The 14,921-nt window shown below is 33.6% G+C and overlaps 1 protein-coding gene across 1 annotated transcript; it reads left to right on the top strand.

Annotated features, from left to right (window-relative positions):
• Nucleotides 1-5,208: 5,208 nt before the first annotated feature.
• LOC143344002 (venom acid phosphatase Acph-1-like) lies at nt 5,209-9,776 on the top strand. The gene is made up of 7 exons (XM_076769524.1): nt 5,209-5,308; nt 5,491-5,686; nt 6,039-6,214; nt 6,300-6,552; nt 7,276-7,402; nt 8,851-9,053; nt 9,157-9,776. Exons 2-7 carry the CDS (start codon nt 5,495-5,497, stop codon nt 9,301-9,303), a joined length of 1,098 nt encoding a protein of 365 aa, XP_076625639.1. The 5' UTR covers nt 5,209-5,308; nt 5,491-5,494; the 3' UTR covers nt 9,304-9,776.
• The last annotated feature ends 5,145 nt before the right edge of the window (nt 9,777-14,921 follow it).

Genomic DNA, 14,921 nt, shown 5'->3' with positions numbered 1-14,921 from the left:
ACAACGCAAGGACATCGATCGGTCCATTTATTTTATTTCAGGGCTTCGTGTTCCCCAATTTATTATATTTAACTAATCGTAAATGCCGCCTTTTTTAGTTTGTTTCAGCTTACTTACAGACCATCGTTGGACATCGCGGGACATCGTGGGACGACAACGCAAGGACATCGAGGGATTTTTATCTCTAAGGCCCTTAGGATAAATTTAGTTTTAAGGCCGCGATACCAAGCAATTATTAACTTAGCTTCTCGTTCTCTCGATCTTTCGTTTCTTGAAACATGATTCGATCCGAAGATCTGCTGTACGGTACAGCATCGCGTCGCGTCGCGTCGCGTCTCCCACAATTTAGCTTCACCCCTTTTTAAACAAAATAATTGCTTGGAACATTTACTCCCATGTATGCGTCTGCGTATATGCCAAGTAATTCTTTACCAACTAGCTTCTCGTTCACCCGTTCCCTCGTTTTTCGTTCCGATCACCACTGCTTCCATGTAGAAAGCAAGTGATCGGCCGTTTAGCTCGTCCGAAGGGTCAGTTGCCGTCCTCTGGCGAGACGATCCAAGGGAAAGAGTATTTCGGCCGCAGAGGGGATCAGGGACTGTTCCTGTCTGCGGTAGCCCCGACACACGCTCCCTCTCTCTGTTAGCCATCCCGAGTTGGGTCCAGTTGGCTCCCAACAGGATGCGTGGGAGAAATGGGGAACCTCTGTGTCGGGTGCGTCGATTCCCTTCCCCTTCGATCGGACTTGCCAAGAGGCAACGGAGCTGACCCTTTTGACCAGTTACTCGGTTCGGGTGTCGCGTATTTCGTTCCTTGCACTATTGCATGGTGCATCGCGTCGTATCGCGTCGCGTCGCGTCTCCCTCGATTTACCTTCATCCCTTTTCAAACGAAATAATTACTTGGCACAACTAAACTAGAAGATCGAAGGAACATTGCTTCCTTCTATCTCTCTAGTTTAGTAATTTAGCTTCTAAGGATGTAAAAGGGAGATCGATGGAACTTGGATTCCATCTATCTCCCTTCGGGTCTCCACTCGCAGCAACCTCCACGTGGTGAGACCTGGTAATCGGTGTCACCCACGATAGAAAAGTTATTCTTCGTGGGTAACACCGAGCTAATGGCTGCGAATTTAGAATTGTTTCTTGATATAATAAACGAATTTAGATTTATAGTTAGGCAGGTGTTTGGTTAACTATTATGTTAAGCAAGTTATTTTTATTTGAAGAAAAATTCTTTTAACTCTCATCGTTTGTTGCTTCCTCGACCAACGATCGTTGGTCACAGAAGCTCTTTATTAATAGAGGGTGGATGGGATTCGGTTAGGGTGGGTCTCCATTCGCAGCAACCTCCACGTGGCAAGACCTGGGTAATATTATTTAACGTTTTAATTTAAATCGAAAAATTTAAGCACCTACCCCCTGTCGATTTTTCTTAAAAATTCCTTTTTCATTTTTAGTAATTTTGTTTGACACCCTACAGAAAAGTTGTCTAATACTTTTTTGTAGGTACCCATGAGCTCTATTTCAGAAAAAAGTTTTATTGAAATATATTCACAATTGTAGGAGTTATGGCTGTTTGACAATTGGACCATTTTTATGGGGTTTTTCTTATTTTGCGGGGTCAAAGACCAACTTTTCCAATATTTTTACGATTTGTACATATTCTACACTAAAATGCGCGTAGTTTGCTTTTTTAAACATTAAAATTGTCTCATCCGTTCAGAAGTTATGACGTTTTAAAGATTCGCACGAAATTTCGAGGTAACATTTCTCGCCAGAAATGATATGTTTGGTAAGGAATTTTTTTCTCGAAATTGGTTAAGATTTCGAGGGTATGTCTATTGACCAAAAACGATTGTAATGGACTCCCGTAACTAAAAATAATTTTTTTAGAACGATTTGAAATTTTTTAATTTTGTCGAAAAATTTCACACCTACTCGAATTTTTTTCTCAAAAAGGGGTAGGATTTCGGGGGTATGTGTAATGACCAAAAATGATTGCAATTGATCCCCGTAACCGAAAATAATTTTTTCAGAACGATTTGAAATTTTTCTTTTTCGCTGAAAAATTTAGGCACTTACCATCTGTCGATTTTTCTTAAAAATTCCTTTTTCCAATAACAATCAAATCCCATGATTAAACAGATCATTCCAAAGAAAATGTCTTTTTTAATGTTACCAAAAAGATCCCGAAGTAGTTCGTTGCACAAATGCGTTGAAAAATCTGACACGGTAGTACCGCGGTGGATGAAAACATTTTATTGCGAATTGGAAAAAAGACAAGTCATAGGCAACGTGCGTGGCACGTTCTTTCAAGATTTGGCACATATAGAGTATCACGTATGAAGCACGTTATTCCAGAGCAAATGTCTAAGCACGTGTTAGTTCTCGGTCTCATGCTTTCAATAGTCTCGTCCAAGCTGACGCTCACGTGCCAAACAATCGCATAAATGGTTAATTCAAGAATAAATACCCTGAGTAAAATCCATGGATAATGATGGTTATCTCTTCTAAGAAAATTCGTTTTTCATATAAAATAAAATTTGTACGTTTTAATAATTTGTATGCTCACGAAACTTCCCCTTCAAGATGTCGCTAATGAGGTTAATTAAAAAATAATATTCTAGAATTGAAAATAGTCAAACGTAAAATGAGCCTTCGATATCAAACATTTTTGATGATGATCCAATGGGAGAAACTAATTATTGTTGAAATAAACTAATAATATTGCTTCTCGATAAATTATTCGATAACTCTACCAATTTATGACGAAAAACTAAATGTTATGCGCTTGCTTTGACCAGACTTTATTTTACGTAAAAAAATATTTGTAGTTCTTAAAAATTAATAACGTGCACGTTCTCACTCAACGAAAACCACGAAAAGGCGATGATTGTCTTCTATCAGAAAGAAAATGTTTAAATATTCCGAAATTTTTAGAGTAAAGTCGATGATGAAGTGAGAAGTAAAAAGAAGAAAAAGAAGAATAGTTTGAAATTTCAATAAGTAAAGAAAGATGTTAGACAACCGAACAACAGGTTCAAAGGTACCAACTGTTTTTGCAAACAGCTCTGATAAAGAAGCATGTCAGAAATCTGTCGAAGAGTTTTAAGAACATGAGATCTTAATGATCGAATAACTCGGAGAAAGCTTTTTATTGTTAAAACAAATTGCATTAAATGTTTATATTTCGTAAAAACCCACACTGATAAAGAGACTGATTTTTGAGGATGTGTGATATTTTCGGACGTGAATAAGATTATTATGCTTAACTTGGATAAACAACGACGCGAAGAAAATTGAACGAGGAGCTCGATTTAAAAATTTCATTCGTTATTCGTATATTTGAATAACGCCAACACTGACCCCTTACCACGTTCTAGCAATAATCTGCTAAAATTGTAAATCAGGTAAAAGAATATCGGATATAAAATCTAAAAGTCAACAAAATTGTATCAAAAAAATTAGAATTAATATTTTAATTTAACTTTAATTTTCGTAAATAGGATCGGAATGGAGACTAGAATTAAATTTATACAAAGAATAAATATTTACCATGTAAATACGAATAGTTTTGTACCGTTAGCTTTCGATAGTTAAATCCGTATTTGTATTAAACTGATATTTTTTTAAAATAATATGTGTAATATTAAAAGGTTAATCGATAAGGATCCGACAACATTTGTTCTAAAAATATCGGCAGTTCGAAATCAACAGTCGGGAGAGTATGAATACTTCTGTGACTCACTGTACATGGTCTGAGATTTTCATCATACACCTTTCACGCTGTCTTCGCTACGCAAACAGCATTACAGTTGGTCGATGGAAGCTTATCACGTTTCTTTGTCTTTACGTCAGACAACATGGAAAACGATCCTTTAGGATTATCATTCGTATTCATCATACACGGATGCTTAATCTATCTCTGGTTATTTTGCGTCGGTAAAATCGTTTTCCGGAAACGATACAAATTGATTTTAACAACCGTTCATCCTCGATCGGAAAATTAAGACGCGATCACCCACTGTCGACTCCTTTTCCAAATCATGTAACAAGTATCTCTGAAAATACCCAAACCAATAAGGGCTGAAAACATGCAACTTGCAAAGTTTATCTTGGATCACGAGTTTCTTTTGAATCGGCGACGTAAATCGCTACACAATTATCTTGAACAGTTTGCATGATGTCGGGTTGTGCCCTCCTCGATCAACCGATGAAAGAAGCTGTCGCAGTTCACACCCACGCACACGCTATCACGTGCGAGTCGGTTATCGCGTTTCGCAAAATCTGTGTACTTTGTCAAATCCACGTGCTTTGAAAGCTTTACTTTAAAAGAATTTCACAACATGTTACACAAAAATAGCACTGCTCGCCATACCGCTAAACTTAGCAAAATAGGTAATTTTTTGTGTCTTATTTATCTTTGTGTCTAAGTTTAGGTTCCCAAAACAATAATGAAGAACTGTTATAAAGAATTCCAAAAATTGTTCCAAATATTGATCCTAACATTACGTTAAAAACCATAGATATTTTCTCTGTTCCAAACTTGCCTCATATCAATGAGAAAGTAATATGTTTATCAATCAATCTTTTCAATCTATGTTCTTTTATAAATCCTCCTGTCTCATTTTCCTTAATCGGTATATATTTTACTCTTTAATCTACTACTGTTCACTTTGCAATTGTTTTGTCGCAACGTGCAAATTTATATAAAGCAAATAGATCTACAATTACGAAACAAATGACTTCCCATTCGTTGACATAAAATTAAAAAATGAAAATATATTTGAGACAAAAGATCAAGCTTGTTATTTTGTTTAAGTTCATTTTTCTATAGCTTAAATTGCATAAACGATTCTTTATTTCAACGAATATTTGTTAAGTTTTACAATGATTATTCTGCGTATGAAATAACTATCGTTTAGCTTGAATGGAGTTGTAAAGTTTCAACATATTCATTTTATCATAAATAGTTATCGCACAAATAGTCATACACAAAGTACAATTATTTTTCGTTTCTCTTTCTTTTATCTTCTCCGTTATTACTTTTTCAAAATTATTTTGTGTATTGGTCTGTCTGTTATTGTATGAAGTGATATGGTTGTGTAAAAGACAGGAATCGTTGAGCCTATATACTGTGACCTTCAACTAATCCAAGATAGCAGAAGAGTAGAACTTATTTAAAGCGACGAGTGAAAGAAATTTCGAACAGTTCTTACAGCATAAAGTAAGCAGTTCCAACACCTGGATCCTGTCATTTTTTTTTTCAAAATTTTATCTCTCCTGCTATTTCGAATAAACCGAAGGTAACTATATACGACTTTATTAAATTTGATTTTTTTTTTTTTCGTAATCTCGACAAATTAAAGAAAAGAATTTTAGTAATATCAGACCTTAAAGTAATAGCCACGAAAATTATTCTTGTCTCGCGGTGAAATTTTTCAATTTTTTCTTATCCTATTCACAGCTGTATTTTAATTATTTTCAGAAATATGAAGACTACGTGGATTCTGACGATTGTTGCTTGTTGCTTATATTTCCAACCGAGCATTGCCGAGCTCAAACTTCTACAAGTAGTATTTAGACATGGAAACAGGACGCCTACGCTAGATCAGACATTCTACCCTAACGATCCATATGGCAATATGACGTACGAACCAGAAGGACACGGTGGCCTGACAAACGTACATCATTTTTCATATAATTATATTATCTATTTTGGTACAGGTGACCTTCCTTTTACGTGGTAAAAGCGTACTACCGTGTAAAAATAAATCTTACGAAGAAAATCACAGAAACACTGATTGACAGAAATATATAAAACTTGTTTTAAAGGATGCAGACTATACAAGAAGTAATCTAGTTCCGTATAACTTTAAAATCGTGTAAAAAGAGGGTCAAATGTACTTGCAAAAGATATACGGCACCTGACAAATAGTTAAATACTGTTCTATTCGTAATTGCATTGATTCAATAATTCAGAATATCAGAATGTAATAATACGGGCAAGTTGTACAATATTTTTTATTTACGTAGACTGGTAAAATGACAGCATACAAACTTGGCCAATTCTTACGACTAAGGTACGAGAAACTCTTGGGACCAATTTACTCGAAGGAAATTATCTGGTTTCGCGCTGACGAAGTAGAGAGAGTGGTAATGACCGGAGAACTCGTGGCAGCTGGATTGTTTCCGCCAGTGAAAAGGCAAAGGTAAACCTAACTTTTAATTGTTGACGATGTCCTGACGCCAAAAAGAAACTTTAACGTTTAAAAACGAAACTATTAAATGTTACAGATGGAATCCTGCTTTAAAATGGCAACCTATACCAGTATGGGCACTCCCACATACGGACGAAGATTATCTTTATGATGGTATGGATTGTTCAAATGCAAAAAAATGGACGGCTGAAGTTGAAATAACAAACAGTTCCGTTGTGAAATTTAATCTGGACAACAGAGAAATTTTCGATTACTTAACGGAAAATGCAGGTGCTCCGATCCAAGAACCAATAGCTGCATTCGCTTTACGTCAGATATTATACGCACAGGTAAAGAATATTCATTGTTAGTAATGTTATAAATCGTTATACGTTGATTCGTTTATCGTATAAATAAAATTTATCCCGTCTCTGCTCGAGCTTTGCACTCTTTTTTATTATACAAAGTGGTCTATGCAACTTGTGCACCTCTAAAAATTCTAAAATATATGTTGCTCAAAGAAATTTTATATAAAAAAGTTACATGGTTTCAAGGAGTACGCTATGTAGTGCATTTGCCTTTCTTTATAGGTGAACTTTGTTTTTTTAAACAGAATACTGCACTTTTTATACCAAAATATGGAAGAATATCAAATTCTGTGTAAAAAAGTTTCATCTGTATTAGCCTTAAACTTAATTATTAATGAGTAATTTCATATTATTTTTTAAAAATTTTCTTCGCGTAATATCAAATTGAAGACTCAACCTTATCACAGATCTCTACAGAACAATGAAATTATTAAGAAATAAACTGAAATTACTCATTAGTTATTAGGTTTGGAGATAATGCAGATCAACGCTTTTTTTACTCAAAATTTGATATTCTTCCATATTTTGGTATAAAAAATATAGTATTTCATTGAAAAAAACAAAGTTGGTCATCAAATCTCCGAGATACCTTCACTTATAAAAAAAACAAATCTACTACATAGTGTTTTTCTTCAAACCATGCAACTTTTTTCTACGAAATTGAACAAAATTTGTATAATTATTAAAAACTTTGTAACATTGCAGAAAGATATTGGTTTAAAATTACCAGAATGGACAAAGAAAGTTTTTCCACATGGGAAATTGGATGAAATTGCCGCGTACGCACTTTTGATTCAATCTGGCACTCAGGAACTGAAACAACTACTCGGCGGTAAGTTTAAAATCTTTATTGTACGTCGAACGATTATTTTTAATGCGATACTTTTTCACGCGAGGTATTATTCTTTTAACGCTATTTCCACCGCAGTTTTATGCATACAAATAACTGTGAAAATAATTATTAATGGAGTGTATGTTATCTTTAACACATTATTCACCGGTGACAAGTTAACTCGTCATTGCACTTGCATTATCTATTTCAATTTAGTCAAGTTTCCGTGTAAAATTGCCGGTCAACAATGCGATAATATCATGTTATTCAAGAAAAATGATTAACTTTAGAAAATAATTTGAAATTATTCTCTAAGTTTAATCACTTTGAAAATACAGGGTGTTCGGTCACCCCTAAGAAAAATTTAATGGGAGATTCTAGAGGCCAAAATAAGACGAAAGTCAAGAATACTAATTTGTTGATGGAGGCTTCGTTAAAAAGTTATTAACGTTTAAAGTTTCGCTCGTACTGAATTTTTTTCTCGAAAATGCGCAAGATTTCGGGGATATGTCTGTTCACCAAAAATGATTGTAATTAACCCCCGCAACCGAAAATAATTTTTCCAAAACGATTTCAAATTTTTTTTTTCCGTCGTAAAATTTCACACATTCTCGAATTTTTTTCTAGAAAGTGGGTAGAATTTCGGCGATATGACTCTTCACCAAAAATGATTCTAATTGCCCCCTACAGACAAAAATATTTTTTTTAGAACGATTTGAGATTTCTTTTTTTCACCGAAAAAGAGAACTACCACCCCTTGTCGATTTTTCTTAAAAATTTGTATTTGATTTTTAGTAATTTTATTTGACGGCCTATAGAAAAGTTGTCTAATACTTTTTAGTAGGTACCCATGAGCTCTACTTCAGAAAAAAGTTTCATTGAAATATGTTTATTATTGTAAGAATTATGGCTATTTGAAAATGGAGCCATTTTTATGGGGTTTTTCTCATTTTGCGGTGTCAAGGATCCACTTTTCGAATATTTTTGCAATTTCTACATATTCTTCATTAAAATACGCGTTGTTTGTTTTTTTAAACATTAAAATCGTCCCATCCGTTCAGAAGTTATGACATTTTAAAGATTCAAATGTAATTTCAGGGAAGCATTTCTTAGCCTCGTATTAGATTTTGGTTAAGAATTTTTTTCTAGGAAGTGGGTAGGGTTTCGGGGGTATGTCTATTTACCAAAAATGATTGTAATTGACCCCCGCAACCAAAAATAATTTTTCCAGTACGATTTGAAATTTTTGAATTTAATTGTTAATCATTCTTTAACGAAGCCTTCATAAACAAATTGGTATTCTTGATTTTCGTCTTATTTTGGCCTCTAGAATTCTCCATTAAAATTTTCCCTAAGGGTGGCCGTACACCCTGTTCAACACGGCAGTACAATACTGTCTTTAACGATACCGATAATTTTATATAATATTTTGTTATTTTGTTCGATAGGAATATGGATTCGTGAATGGTTAGATCATGTAGACAATTATCTGAATAACATCGATACGCGCAAAGCGTTTATGTATGCTGCGCACGAAATAAACATCGCGCCCATAGTTATTGCATTGAACAATTACGACAACAAAGTTCCTACGTATTGCAGCACTGTCATGTTTGAATTACACGAAATGAAGAATCAATATTACGTGCAGGTAATAAAATTATTAATGCATTTACCACCATATCGAAACAATCATGATATAAATATTTGGTTTTCCTTAAATATTTCTAATTCATTGTATTAACTGTTCTCAGGTACATTACAGAAACGACGGTAAAATGAGAACTCTTAAAATACCCGGCTGTGGCGTAAATTTGTGTCCACTTGACACTTTTAGAAGCTTCGTTGATCCGGTGATACCCAAAGATGTAGCATCGTTGTGTGGAAAACTCGACTTATGAAAAGAAATTATTTATATAATGTTTGTTAAATTATTTTCTTGTATCATTGTTCTTTAATAATTTAACGTATCTTTTCCGTACATTTACAAATCAGTATTTAAAATATAAACAAAACAGTATTTGAAAAACAAAGAAAACAGTATTCGGACGATGTGACGCGGTATCAGAGATGGGCAAAATTCTTATCTAGAGAAGAGTTTTAAAAAACGAATAAAAAGATGTTACTATTTTTCCATTACTCGTTGAATGAAAATTAAAACTTAAATTATAAAATGTAATATTTTACAATAACTTAACTTAACTTTTCGGATAAACTGTCACGAATAAATTGTTACGCATTGGTTTTATTGATTATCAGATTTTCGAATTGAATTTTGCCCCTCTCTGCATGATTCACGGTCAATTTGAAGAGATGACAACTCTTCGTGTAAAAAACAAGTTTAGAACTTGAAATAAATATTTCTGGTAACGGATTTTGTTTCCAAATATGTTACTTTAACCCATTATACCTTGTATAAGTTCACAATAATTCTCCTAAAATTTTTACTCGATCGCGTATAGTATTCAATTTAAGGGGATATAACTTTGTTAAATCTTTGAATATTGCCATAATATGTTACTAATGCAATTTTAAAATCCCAAAGTTTATCGCGATATGTGTTAATTATCTATGTATATATGTTATTTGTAAGCAAATTGTAAATTTTAGGAAAAATTAAGATCAAATAAACTTTTCCTCTATCTTCTCTAGAAAAGACAAAATGAAACGAAATCTTACACACTGCATACCTATCTAAACTACATTAACAACGTATGCCACAAATATTTTAGAATAATGTTCAAAATATTCTCACTCAGAAAGGAATATTTAAAAAATGAAAGCAAATAAAATTGATTAAAATGAAAAACTACTCTTACGCGTATTTTAATGGAGAATATGTAGAAATTCCAACAATATTGAAAAAGTTGTTTCTTGACACCGTAAAGTGAGAAAAACCCCCTAAAACTGGTCCAATTTTCAAACAATCATAACTCCTACAATAGTAAAGGCATCTCATTGAAATATTTTTCTGAAATAGAGCTCATGGGTACCTACAAAAAAGTATTAGACAACTTTTCTGTAGAATGTCGAACAAATTTATTAAAAATGAAAAACAAATTTTTAAGAAAAATCGACAGGGGGTAGGTGCCTAAATTTTTAAATTCCAAAAAAATTATTTTCGGTTCCGGGAGTCAATTGCAATCATTTTTGGTGAATAGACATACAGCCGAAATCCTACCCAGTTTCGAGAAAAAAATTCGAGTATGTGTGAAATTTTTCGACAAAATTAAAAAATTTCAAATCTTTTTGGAAAAATTATATTTAGTTTCAGGGGTCAACTACAAGCATTTTTTGTCAATAGACATACTCCTGAATTCCTACACACTTTCGAGAAAAAAATTCCTTACCGAAAATATACTGTGTGACGTATGAATGAAACTTCATACATACGTATGTTTAAAAAATCATAACTTCAGGACGAAGTGAAGGATTTTAATGATTCAAAATTTAAACAATGTATTTTTAAACAATAAATTTTAATATTTTTATAACGGAATGAAAGCTTATAAATATATATAATTGATACGGTCCAGAATTGAGCATCAATCGATTAATTTCATTGGAGTAACCAATCGAGTAAGATTATTTAAAGATATCAAGGTTATTAAAATACGTAAGTATGTACCTCATTGATAAGTACACCGCAAATTCACTATTTTTTATCTAAAATTGTAATACATCATTTATTTAAAAAATAACTCGACAAAAACGTATTTGAAACTCGAAATCGGTGTTACCAGACCGCACACCGAGACGAAGAAGGTACGTGAAACTATAAGAAGAACGCAGCCATTAGCTCATATTATTTACTATATAATTAATAATTATATTAATTACATAGTAAATAATAATCCCCAGGTCTCACCGCGCGGAGGTTGCTGCGTAAGGAGACCCACCCTAGCCTCGCCCCAACCACCCTACCTTTGGCGAGGAATTCGAATACCTATCTAAGAAAAAAGCTACAGGAAAGTTAGAAATGAGTGAGTTCTTAAAAGAACTACCCAATCAAGAGATGAAAAACCTAACAAAATGTCAATACATGTGAGATAGTCCACCACATGTTTTCTGGAAACGAAATTGGAATGTGCAACTGCACGTACGAACTCTAATGAAGAGATCGAAAACCTAACAAAATGTTGATACATGTGAGCTAGTCCACCACATGTTTTTTAGAAACAAAATTGGAATGTGCAACTGCACGTATGGACCTTGCATATTAGAATACTAATATGTACCTTAACAGTAATCATTCATACTTAAATGTGTGCACACGTTTCGGTAATATTTAATAGAACGCCGGGGAACACTTCTTTATCTTATAATCTATATACATTTGTACTTATATTCTAACGCAATTTGTAGAAACGAAGAAATACGAGGAAATATTCTCTTCTTGGTGTCTTCGTCAATCCCACGATGTTTTTTCTAAAACAGAAACTCATATACAAGAAATATAACCGACATAAAACGAAGAAATATGAGGAAATATTTTCTTCTTGGTGTCTTCGTCAATCCCACGATGTTTTTCTAAAACATACACTCATATCCAATAAATAGAACTCATACAAAACAAAGAAATATGAAAAGATATTTTCTTCTTGGTGTCTTTTTCAATCCCACGATGTTTCCCTGAAACATAAACTCAGACAATAAATAAAATTGTACGAAATATTTCCCTAAGAACGATCAAGTCTGAACCCATTTACTATTTCCAACTGCATTCTTCAATGTTTATGTACCCTGTAACAGAAACTTGTCCAAAAGATTAGTAGCTGAAATAAACGTGTATTAATGGGCACAGAAAAAAAACGAAGCTTCCACGAGTAAAAATTGATATTAAAAAATTCAAAAACATAAATATTACGCAATTGAAATTAAATGAAAAATTAAACTCGTCTCAGTGTTAAGATAAATACGAAATAGATTGAAAATTTTATTCATTTATCATCGTAGATTTTATTTTTCGTTTCGTTTATCAAATAAAAAATTTCTCAAGACGTATACATTGCAATAATTATATTTTACTGTATTGAAAACTAATTAGGTTCATACAAACAAAGCAATAACGAACAAAAATTTCGATTACACGCGGAAATTAATTCTCAATATGAAATATCGAATTGCAATTTGCATACCCTTTTGATGCAAGCATTCTATTTTCCATCAATTAAAACAATGATCGCGAACAAACTTTGATTTATGCAAATAATACAGAATATTTATAAAAAAATTCACTATTTATAAATAACAATTGGGTTGCAAAGGTTATTATATCCCGTAAAAATTATCAACTCTGATAATGAATAATTAGTGATATAGATATATATATATTGGAATCATGAATTCAATCTACAATAAAATTAATCATAATATAGCATTTTTAAATGCATCAAAAATCTGCGATAAAAATATATTCACATAAATTAGAAATTTTAACACGTTATAAAGAATAAAACAATTGGTCTATTTACAACAATACTTTCAAGCAGTATTTCCTTTGGCAAACATATAAAGAAAAGATATATTTTAGATAAAATAATCGTCCACTCGTCTTAAATTCAAACAATCCGTGAGTGGACCATTTTTTCTTTCGCAACGCTAATTTATAATATAAAAAAGTATACGCGAGTGGTGCTTGTTATTCGTTAAATGAACTACACAGGGTTCCTTTATTAATTAAATCGCGTGCACCCATATTCAATCATGCGCAACACTAATTTTAATAACGATGTTAAGCCATTCGAGGCTTTGCAGAATCCCAGCTTGCTTCTTGATGATCCTGGGTACAGTGGCTGGCGTTTTGGCCAGCTTTTGGGCATTGGATCGCAACTCTAATTAATAAAAAACGCGACAAGTCAAGATCGCAACGCTAATTTATAATATAAAAATTCCAAACGCGATTTGTAACAATAAAAGCAACCGCGAATTTTGATTATTCGCAACGCTACCCTGAAAAGTAAACGCGAAAAATAGTAATTCGCAACGCTAAGAGCAAACCGATCAGTTAATTCGCAACACTATTCTTAAATAACAATAAAAGCAATCGCGTATGGAATTCGCAACGCTAACCTGAAAAGGAAACGCGAAAAATAGGAATTCGCAACTCTACAAGCAAACACGATTCTTGTATATTCGCAACTCTATCTTTAATGGAAATATATTTATGTTTCGCAACGCTAATTCAAATCGCGTTGCCCAAAAATGCTGGGTCAGGTGCTGGCGTCTTCAGTTGTAGCTGCAACATACATGCATAAAACAAACTAACTACTTCAAGCTACTTCAAACTACAATAGAGTGGCACATATGGGGATGAAGTTAGACGTTTTAAATATCGCAACACTACGGGACAACAACGCGATAAATCAACAATCGCAACGCTAATTTATAATAGAAAAATTCCAAACGCGACTTGTAACAAGAAAAGCAACCGCGAATGGTAATTATTCGCAACACTACCCTGAAAAGCAAACGCGAAAAATAGTAATTCGCAACTCTAATTCGCAATCGCGTTTACTAAAAATTCGCAACGCTATTTTTAAAGTAAACGTCCGGTTCCTAGGTTTGCATAAAAAACAATCGCGAATCGTGTTTAATCGCAACACTAACATATCAACGCGATAAATATTTGTTCGCCACTCTACGAGCAAACGCGAACATTGTATATTATTCGCGACTCTAACTTTAATCAGGGGTTAATGGTACATGTGAATGCACATGTATTGGCCACGAAATAAACTAACTACTACTAGTACTACAATTGGGGTAGAATTTGGGCATTGAAAATATCGCAACGCTAAATAAAAAATCGCACGATTAATCGAGATCGCAACGCTAATTTATAATATGAAAATTGCAAACGCGGTTGATATCCATTATGTGTACAAAAGAGCAAAAATGCAACGCGAATCGTGATTGTTCGCAACACTACCCTGAAAAGCAAACGCGAAAAATAGTATTTCGCAACTCTACGTGCAATCGCGTTTATCGATCATACGCAACTCTATTTTTAAAGCAAAGTTCAGCACCTAAGTTTGCATAAAATACAATCGCGAATCGTTTCTAGTCGCAACACTACCCTGAAAAGGAAACGCGAAAAACAGTGATTCGCAACTCTATAAGCAAACGCGATTATTGCATATTCGCAACTCTATGTATATCATAACGCGAGTTACCCTGATGGCTGGCATGTATGGTGCAATCATGTACCAGGTACATGCATACGTGAGCCAGCCAACAGAATACAGGGAAGGGATGGCTGGCATGTATGGTGCAATCATGTATGAATACATGCATACGTGAGCCAGTCAGAAAAATAAACTAACTACAACTACAGACAAGTTAAGCGACAAAGTAGTAACAGGAATGACTTTCCATCCTCATCCAAAGATGAAGATGAAAAGCCATTTGTTGTAGCCCATTCTTGAGACAGTTTGTCAGGGCCTCTTCAGCTCATTGAGAGCCTTTTCTTTCTTCGGCGGTCCTGCCGATACCTGAAACTTACTTAAGACTTGGCTCG

This window comes from Colletes latitarsis, chromosome 7 (assembly GCF_051014445.1).
Source record: "Colletes latitarsis isolate SP2378_abdomen chromosome 7, iyColLati1, whole genome shotgun sequence".
In the NCBI taxonomy this organism is placed as follows: Eukaryota; Metazoa; Arthropoda; class Insecta; order Hymenoptera; family Colletidae; genus Colletes; species Colletes latitarsis.
Note: the sequence above shows the minus strand (reverse complement) of the source record. Positions and strands in the feature narration are given on the sequence as shown.

Coding starts and splice junctions, on each gene's coding strand:
- LOC143344002 (XM_076769524.1), top strand. CDS start 5,495: ATGAAGACTACGTGGATTCTGACGATTGTTGCTTGTTGCTTATATTTC. Junction 5,687..6,038: donor GACACGGTGGCCTGACAAAC/GTACATCATTTT, acceptor TTATTTACGTAG/ACTGGTAAAATGACAGCATA. Junction 9,054..9,156: donor AGAATCAATATTACGTGCAG/GTAATAAAATTA, acceptor AACTGTTCTCAG/GTACATTACAGAAACGACGG.